At 45.7% G+C, this 10,000-nt stretch overlaps 1 protein-coding gene across 5 annotated transcripts in view; it reads left to right on the top strand.

Annotated features, from left to right (window-relative positions):
- lnx1 (ligand of numb-protein X 1) overlaps nt 1-10,000 on the top strand; it is a 103,806-nt gene that overhangs the window by 45,415 nt on the left and 48,391 nt on the right. Inside the window, exon 1 of one of the 5 annotated variants that reach the window (XM_084307362.1) lies at nt 7,217-7,342. The exons of 3 other annotated variants lie outside the window; for them this stretch is intronic. In XM_084307362.1, the coding sequence (XP_084163488.1) occupies nt 7,251-7,342 (92 nt within the window). In that variant the 5' untranslated portion in view covers nt 7,217-7,250. Of the gene's footprint in view, nt 1-7,216; nt 7,343-10,000 lie in introns of those variants that run through there. One more of the 5 variants, XM_084307363.1, reaches the window with a different exon arrangement.

The following is a 10,000-nucleotide window of genomic DNA, read 5'->3' as shown; positions in this document are numbered from 1 at the left end:
TCCCCCACCCCCAATCCCTATCAGGCCATGTGAGCGGATCGGAGCGTGAGCGGCGCGGGGCGCGGAGCGGGCGGTTTTGACGTGAGCGAGGAGTGGGTTTTAAAATGGGTCGGCGCGACGTCCGGAGCGAGAGTTCTCCTCCGCTCCAATCCACTCCAGGTCGCTCACAGTGGTTTAACACTGTTGATGTAATATACATGCAGTACAATGCCAAAGCAACAGATGGCGATGTACAAACATGAAGGCCATTTTCAACCAATGAGAAGGGTGAACCTGTGATATCCGGTTCAGGCTTTGTCACTGTAGAGACGCCCACACTCACTCCTGATAGAAAACGTATCGACGCCATTGTTGTTGACGTTAGCTTACATGCTAACGTTAATGGCAGCGACCATAGCATTGTGGCTCGGCTAGCCTATCATCGCTTAATAGAGCTAGTGGATGGATAAACAACGTTATTTAACATTGCAGAATGGGTACAATTACAATGCGGCTCAATACAAACAATTGTTAAGGGGCCCAGGGGGTGTAGACTGTTGTAGTTTGAGCTGATTTACACCATGCTCAAAAAAAAAAAAAAAAATCTGCCGAGCGATCTGGCGCGGGGCTCGATTCAAGGTGAGCGGGGAGCGAGCGGAGAGCGACTTGGGGGCGGGGTCAACATGATCGATTAGCGGAGCGGACCAAGCTTTAAAGAGCGAAGAGCGGATTTCTCGGCCGCGCCGATCCGCTCACGTGGCCTGATCCCTATACCCAATCCCCCCTCCCGCGTGTACGCCTGGCGCCTATGCTGGAGGCGTACATGGCGTCTCCTTTCACTGCTACGCAGATGACAGTCAGATCTACCTGCCATTGAAAAGGAACAATCACAACCCGTTGAACCCATTGTTAGCATGCTTTGATGATGTTAAAGCATGGTTGGCATTAAATTGTTTACTTCTCAATGACAGTAAAATGGAGGTTATGGTGTTTGGTCCCAGCAATGGGCATGTGTCTCCTCCTGGTGATTTGGGCCCCCTTGGACTTTTTGTGAAGCCAACTGTCACCAATCTAGGGGTGAAGATCTTACGTTGGACAAACAGATCAATGCTGTAGTGGGAAAGAGTTTTTAGGAGGCTGTCCAAGGTCAAACCTTTTTTTATCCCGTAGTGTTTTTGAAACTGTTATTCATGCTTTTATGACCTCTCGCCTTGACTATTGCAATACCTTATTATGTTGGCGTCAGTCAGGCCTCCCTCTCTCGCTTGCAGTTAGTCCAGAATGCAGCTGCTTGTCTGCTAACTGGAACACATAAGCGAGAGCACATTTACCCTGTACTGGCTTCCCTCCACTGGCTTCCTGTGCGTTTTAGGATTGTTTTTAAGGTTTTACGGCTTGGCACCGGGCTACCTCTCGGACCTGCTGGAACCTTATGTTCTTCCAAGGTCCCTCAGGTCCACTGATCAGCTCCTCTTGGCTGTTCCCAAGTCCAGGCTGAAGCTTAGGGGGGACTGTGCTTTCGCTGTGGAAGCCACAAAGCTCTGGAATGAGCATGTAGTCATGAGCATGTTAGGCAGGCCCCCACTCTGCAGGTGTTTACAGTTTTTTACGACTGCTTTGATGCATTTTGCACATCAGAGTTTCAATGTGCAAAACTCTTACAGTAAATCACGCCTCAAAACTCATTTGTTTGCTTTGGCTTTTGTTTTTTAAACAGTTTGAGATACCTGCCTTTTTATTGTGTGCTTTTTTTGTGTGTATCTTTTTATGTTGTGGGACTTGTACAGCACTCAACTTTGTTGTTTTTAAATGTGCTCTATAAATAGCAAAATGTGTATTGTTGTACTTTGGCGTTTGTGTTTGTGTGTTTTGTGCATTGTGTGTTAATGCAGTAGTGTATGTAATGTGTATCGTTGTACGTAGGTGTTTGTGTTTGTGTGGTTTGTGCATTGTGTGTTAATGCAGTAGTGTATGTAATGTGTGTTGTTGTATGTTGGTGTTTGTGTGTTTTGCGCATTGTGTTAATGCAGTAGTGTATGTAATGTGTGTTGTTGTACGTTGGTGTTTGTGTGTTTTGTGCATTGTGTCTTAATGCAGTAGTGTATGTAATGTGTGTTGTTGTACGTTGGTGTTTGTGTGTTTTGTGCATTGTGTGTTAATGCAGTAGTGTATGTAATGTGTATTGTTGTACGTTGGTGTTTGTGTTTGTGTGGTTTGTGCATTGTGTGTTAATGCAGTAGTGTATGTAATGTGTATTGTTGTACGTTGGTATTTGTGTTTGTGTGGTTTGTGCATTGTGTGTTAATGCAGTAGTGTATGTAATGGCTCCTGTGGGGCAGACTGGTTTCTGTTCACAAACTGCATCCTGTGACAATCCAATTACATTCCATTTCCTGCCTGCCCTGTGGTCCTGCTCTGCACTGTTCACATACCCCAGCACAACTTACGCCTGAGTACACACGCAAACTCACACACACACAGACACACACACAGACACACACACACACACACACACACACACACACACACACACACACACACACACACACACACACACACACACACACACACACACACACACACACACACACAAACTCACACACACAAACAAACACACACACACACACGTAGAGTACACACATTCACACAATTCAACCCATAGCCCAGGACAGCTTTAGCCTGGGATCACACACATAGTAGCCCATAGCCCCACTAACCCAGCACAACTTATGCCTGAGTACACACAGATACACACACACACACACACACACACACACACACACACACACGCACACACACACACACACACACACACACACACACACACACACACACACACACACACACACACACACACACACACACACACACACACACACACACACACACAATTCACACACAATTCACGCACAATGCAGCCTATAGCCATGCTGCCTCCACCCATGAAATATTCATTGAGACAGGGTATTTGTATTTACACCAGTTAACTGCCTTTCTCCAGGGTACCAGACAGTTCTGAGTCTCACTTACTACAAAAATCATTACCCTGGAGATGAGAGGAGAGCAGAGAAGAGGAGCAGGGAGGAGAGCAGAGCAGGGGAGAGCAGAGGAGAGGAGGGCAGACGAGAGGGGAGGAGAGGAGAGGCGAGGAGAGGAGATAGTGGAGAGGAGAGCAGGGGAGAGCAGAGGAGATCAGAGGAGAGGAGAGCAGAAGAGAGGGGAGGAGAGGAGAGGTGAGTATAGGAGAGGAGATAGGGGAGAGGAGAGCAGAGGAGAGGAGAGCAGAAGAGAGGGGAGGAGAGGAGAGGAGAGATGAGTATAGGAGAGGAGATAGGGGAGAGGAGAGCAGAGGAGAGGGAAACAGAGGAGAGGAGGGGATAGGAGAGGAGATGAGAGCAGAGCAAAGTAGTTTAGATGAGATGAGATGAGATCAGAGGAGCAGGATGAGATGATGAGGGGAAATTAAGGAAAAACAAGAGCAGAGGAGAGAAGAGAAGAGCAGAGGAGAACAGAGGAGCAGGATGACAGGATGAGGGGAAATAATAGAGGCAAGGAGAGGAAAGGGGGGGAGCAGAGGAGAGGGGAGCAGAGGGGAGCAGAGCAGGGTAGAGGTGAGGGGGCAGAGGAGAGGAGAGGAGGGGAGATATAGCAGAGGAGAGGAGAGGAGATGAGAGGAGAACAGAGGAGACGAGAGGAGAGCAGAGCAGAAGAGAGGAGAGGAGAGCAGAGCAGAAGAGAGGAGAGGGGAGCAGAGGAGAGAGAGGAGAGCAGAGCAGGAGAGGGGAGCAGAGGAGAGAGAGGAGAGCAGAGCAGAAGAGAGGAGAGGAGAGCAGAGGAGAGGAGAGAGAGGAGAGAAGAGCAGAGGAGAAAAGAGGAGCAGGATGACAGGATGAGGGGAAATAATAGAGGAGAGGAGAGGAGAGGGGAGGGGAGCAGAGGAGTGGGGAGTAGAGGGGAGCAGAGCAGGGTAGAGGAGAGGAGGCAGAGGAGAGGAGGAGAGATGAGAGCAGAGGAGAGGAGGGGAGATGAGAGGAGAGGAGAACAGAGGAGAGGAGAGGAGACGAGAGGAGAGCAGAGCAGAGCAGAGCAGAGGAGCAGGATGAGGGGGAATAATAGAGGAGAGGGAAGGGGAGCAGAGGGGAGCAGAGGAGAGGAGAGGGGAGCAGAGGAGAGGGGAGCAGAGGGGAGCAGAGGAGAGGAGAGCAGAGGAGAGCAGAGCAGGGGAGAGCAGAGCAGGGGAGAGGGGAGCAGGGGAGAGGGGAGCAGAGAGAGGTGATGAGAGTATGGTATAGGGAAAGGAGGAGAGGAAATAAAACAAATGAGAGGAAAGGAGGCAAGCAAAGAGCTGTAAATCAATATAGAAAAATAGGCTTTGAGTTATGATGTAAAGAGGGAAGCTGCGATTAAGTACAGTAGAAATAGATTAGGGAGGCTGCAGGCTCGCGTGTAGCTTTATGCCAAGCAAGCAGTGCAAAAATTTACCGTAGTGGCATGCAGTAATGCGCCTTTCATTTTCCGCCGCCCAGCGCCCAGGTCGCGCGGAAATAGGCTGTCTATTGCCATTCTCTTTGACAAACTCTAACCTTAACCAGCTCCTTAACAACGCCTAAACTTAACCGTTCTAACCTTAACCAACTCCGAAACAATGCCTAACCTTAACCTTAACCTTAACCATGCCTAACCTTAACCATAGAAATTATATTGCCATTCTCTTTGACAAACTCTAACCTTAACCAGCTCCTTAACAGCGCCTAAACTTAACCGTTCTAACCTTAACCAACTCCGAAACAATGCCTAACCTTAACCTTAACCTTAACCATGCCTAACCTTAACCGGCGAAAGAATACACGTTAAAAAAAAATCACGTTAAAAAATATTTTCGATGGGATTCGAACTCGCCAGCAAACAAGCCATAGGATCCACAGCCATGTGTCCTTGCCAATTGAGCTATTGCTAGATACTGAATAAGGGGCGGTGACTTATATATATTGAGCTCCGCTCGTGTCGGATCTCATGCGCATGCGCGGGCACCTCGCGCGAGCACGCCGGCGCACGCACGCACCTGAGCGAGCACGCCGCCGCCGGTGCACGCACGGTAGCATTTGTCTGAAAAGAAGGGCGCTTTACCGCACTAGCGTGCGGTGACGAATGCGGAAGCATTTTTGCACTGCTTGCTTGGCATTAACGTACAGGCTGCAGGCTCATAGTGTTTTGTAGATACAACATGAAAAAGGATCAGTTCTTTCAACTGCCCTCTCTTCCTCTGGCTGTGTGTTTACCACTGAGAGAGAAAGACAGAGAGAGAGGGGAGGGCATATGAAAGAGATACAAAGGGAGGATGGGATGAAAAGAAAGTGCCGGTACTGTCTTATAAACACACACACTCAAAACAGCCTTGCCGTCAGCCTCAATTTGCATCTTCTATGTATCCTGGGTCTGTGTTCCATCTCTAATCACACCTCCAGCCCAATGGCAATCAGCACCAACACCCAACACAGTCCAGTCCCTCCACCTCTCTCCCAATCGCTTCCCAATCTGAAGTGCCTCCCCTGCTCTCTGTCAGACAAATCAGAGGCAAGGGTGAGTGCAAAGGCGGGTTTAAGCTTTTTTATTATTTTTTTTATTATTATTATTATTATTATTATTGTACAGTGTCTGTCCTCTTTCATTCTCTCTCATTCTCTAGTTTACATTTCCTGAAAACAATCGAATGAGCAAGTGAACGAATGAACAGACACATTAACTATGGATGAATTAATTAATTAATGAACGAATGAACAAACACATAAACAAACAATGAATGAATCAATGAACAAATAAATCAATGAATAAATGTGTCCTACTCTCTCTGATAACCCTTCCATCCCTTCCACTCTCACCTTTCAGAAACGCAGGCTTCTATCTCTGTAATTAATATTGATCTGTGTTTTCCTCTAGCCATGCTCTACCTTTGTCTGTGTGTGCGATTGTGTCAGTATTATATATTATATTATATTGTGTGAGTATTATGTAGTATATACACACATGCACACACACACACACACACACACACACACACACACACACACACACACACACACACATACATACATACATACATACATACATACATACATACATACATACATACATACATACATACATACATACATACATACATACATACATACATACATACATACATACATACATACATACATACATACATACATACATACATACATATATATAATTGTCATTATTGTATTTTTTTTACACATGAAAGAAGATCAGACCAATGTGTGGCATGAGGATCAGTCCATCTTGAAATGGGAGGGGGGTGGGAGTAAGGTGTCAACATAAGCCCCCCCCCCGTAGCCCTCCTCTTCACAGACTAACATATAGGCAGGGGGAGGTGAATGCAGTGGCTTTATTTGTGCGTACGTGTCTGAGCATGTGTCTACGTGTGTGAGAGGGAGGGTGGGCAGAGCCAATCAGAGCGGCCCCAGGTGCCTCCCCCTCCTCTCTTTGTTTGGTCTGCTCCATCTCTCCCTCTCAGTGGTTCCTACTGCAGTATAAGTCACAGCCTGCGCCGTTCTCTGTGACACACACACACACACACACACACACATACTGTAGAGAGAGAGAGAGAGAGAGAGAGGGAGACACGCAGGCACACGCACTCGCACACATACGAGCGCAAATCCTCTTACAACTCGCCACAGTGCCCAGAGCAGATTAGAGGCTGCACATCTCAAATCATATTCCAAATGTGCCACCTTCGCTCGGGTCTCCTCCTTCCTCACACTCCTCCTCCTCCTCCTCCTCCTCCTCCTCATCTTCATCCTGTGCACCAGCGGGACTTCTTCTTCTTCTCTGCACCTTCCTCTTCCTCCACTGCCGCTGCGTCTTCCTCCTTCGCTTCGTCTCCAACCTCTCTGGCAACTGTCCCGCGAGCCTCTGCAGCTGATGAGACGGCCCGGGATGCAGCCTGAGGGAGAGGCAGGTGCTGACACACACTGAGAGACACGGAGACAGGGAAGCTGTGAGACAGGAGGGGAGTCAAGTGAAGGAGCGCACATTGGACCCGAGAGTGACTCCGGAGGAGGAGGACGAGAAGACCGGGAGGGAGGGAGGGAGGGGTGGGGGTCAGCACGGCCAGGTTCGTCAGATTGGAGGTGGAGGAGGAGGAGGAGGAGGGGGAGGAGGAGGGGGGTGAGAAGAGAAGAGAAGAGATCTCCGACACAGAGAGGAGAGCTAGAGCAAAGAGAGAGGAGAGCTGAGCACTGACCATGAAGGCTCTGCTGCTGCTGGTCCTACCGTGGCTCAGTCCGGCCAACTACACAGACAATGTGGGCAACCTGCACATCCTCTACTCTGAGCTGTGAGTACGACACTCAGCCTCCTCCTCCAGCATCCATCCACCCTCATCTCTCCATCACTCGCCTCCACCCACCAACAGTTCCCTCAATGGGTCGGTGTGTTACTCTGTGTTTGCTTGACTAGCTGCAGGCAATCGTGTGTGTGTGTGTGCGTGTGTGTGTGTGTGTGTGTGTGTGTGTGTGTGTGTGTGTGTGTGTGTGTGTGTGTGTGTGTGTGTATGCGTGTGCGTGTGCGTGTGTGTGTGTGTGTGTGTGCGTGTGCGTGTGTGTGTGTGTGTGTGTGTGTGTGTGTGTGTGCGTGCGTGTGTGTGTACAAAGCTATGTGTACCTGTGTTGTGTGTGTTTTTTTTGTTTGTCTCTTATGTGTGCAAGCGCACGTGCATGCGTTTTCGAGTGTTTACATTTCCATTGTAGCTCAAAGAGCGTGAATGTGCACCTCGAGACATTTGCAGTGATGTTGAGCGGAGAAGTGATTCCTGTCGCCGTGGTGTTTGGTTGCCGTGGCAGTGGGTTGCAGTACAGGTAGCAGGTACTGGTCCGGCTCTGTTTGATTTGGATGCTACAGACCAGCACTGCAGCATGGCAGCTCTCACAGGCCAGCAGTAATGTGTGTGTGTGTGTGTGTGTGTGTGTGTGTGTGTGTGTGTGTGTGTGTGTGTGTGTGTGTGTGTGTGTGTGTGTGTGTGTGTGTGTGTGTGTGTGTGTGTGTGTGTGTGTGTGTGTGTGTGTGTGTGTGTGTGTGTGTGTGTGTGTGTGTGTGTGCACACGCGTGCGCGTTGTGTATTGATTCAAAGGAAACGTGAACCCATGTTGGTTTGCTGTTCTAGGCGCTCAGAGCCTCTGTTTGTTTACGCTGAGTCTTGACGAACATATGGGCGGTTGTAACCATAGCTCACGCTGCTTGTCTGTGGAATTGCCCGTTTCACCTCAGTGTTCCATTTTTATAGCTGTGTTCACTCCTTCCACTCTATCGTCACAGATCACTAATGTTCATGTACGACTCTGAACCAAAACACTTAGACCAGTGTGGGTCTTAAGGGGGATTGAGATGGGTCCCCAGATTATTCTCGGGAGCATTATATGAAGCTAAACCCCTCTCAGGTCCATTGGAAAATAGACATGTTGAATAAAACACTGTAAGCTCTAAAAACGAGATAAATGTTGTCCTATTCGCCTGCACAATAATCTGCCATGTCATCATCATCATTGTTATCATATTATATGATAAATAATACAGAGGAAGAAGCATATTATATACAGTACTGAGCACCGACCGAATCACGTCTGTAGCACATTGAGTATCGAAAGGTGTTTTCTCCAGCTAGTCTACCTCTTGTCTGTCGTCTCCTTGCTTTCTCCACGCCTCAATGTTGTTTTAGTTGTTTTAGCAAATGGCTATTCTGCAACTGCAAAATGTATACATTTTTTTTATCACATTTTCATTTCCCCTTTTTTCACATGAAAACAAGACAAAAACACAACACAGTAGTAGTAATAATAATAATAATAATAATAATAATAATAATAATAATAATAATAATAATAATAATAATAATAATAATAATAATAATAATAATAATAATAATAATAATAATAATAATAATAATAATAATAATAATAATAATAATAATAATAATAATAATAATAATAATAAACAAGACTTCACAGGACAATAACAGCAATAATAATAATACACAACAATAATGACAATAATAGAAATAATAAATATAAAGAATCTAATAAAATTACCACAGTTTAAATTTAGCAGGACAACCAAAAAGACAAGACATCCCCCTCCCCACACCCACAGCTCAATTTGTTATGTATTGAGTAAAAAAAAAAAAAAAAACACTATTGCCAAGTGAATGTCACATAAACGCTCACGCAGCTCATCATCAGAGTCCTGAGACATTCCTCCACTGAAGCATTTGAGACGTTTTGGCTCATTTGGTTGAATGGAAAACAAAATGGTACAGTACTGTAGAAAAATTTGTTTACACTCTGCAAATGTATACAAAAAAATATGTTTTGCTATTGGTATTGACTCCCAGTCAGATATCAGTATTGGCGATATCCAGCCCTATATGTTCTTCTACATTACGTTATGTTATTATTAGGGCTGTCAGTTTATCGCGTTAATTAGATTAATTAATTACACAGCAAATTATCGCGTTATGAAAATTAACTCAAAATTAATTACAAAAAAAAAGTTTTTTTTTTTTTTTTTTTATATAATATTTTTTTTGTATCTCATTCATTCCATAATAATGTAGAATACACATTTACAGACTTTTTTTTATTTTTTAATATGGTCCATTTGCATGTTCTTGGTATCTGATTCTAGGGAGATCTATCTCAGGGAATGTATTCCCAGTGTCAGAAATACTGTGGGCTAGATCCACAAAGAATGGATTCCCTGGTCTGCATCCCCTTAACAATTGTGTGCCGTACTGTATTGTACCCATTCTGCAATCTGTTAATAACATTTTCATTCAATCAATCAATCTGCGCGGTGATTGATTGAATGAAAATTTTATTTTGAGTAAATTGTAATGAACCAAATGAGAATATCAATACATTTTTTTGTATCTTTGACTGTGAATAACACCATGCTCAAATTGACCAGACCTGAAAAATCTAAGCAAATTAATAGATGGAAG

Source organism: Notolepis coatsorum (assembly GCF_963971535.1).
Source record: "Notolepis coatsorum genome assembly, chromosome: 2".
Taxonomy (NCBI): Eukaryota; Metazoa; Chordata; class Actinopteri; order Aulopiformes; family Paralepididae; genus Notolepis; species Notolepis coatsorum.
The sequence above is the reverse complement of the archived record's forward strand: the minus strand, read 5'-3'. Positions and strand labels throughout refer to the sequence as shown.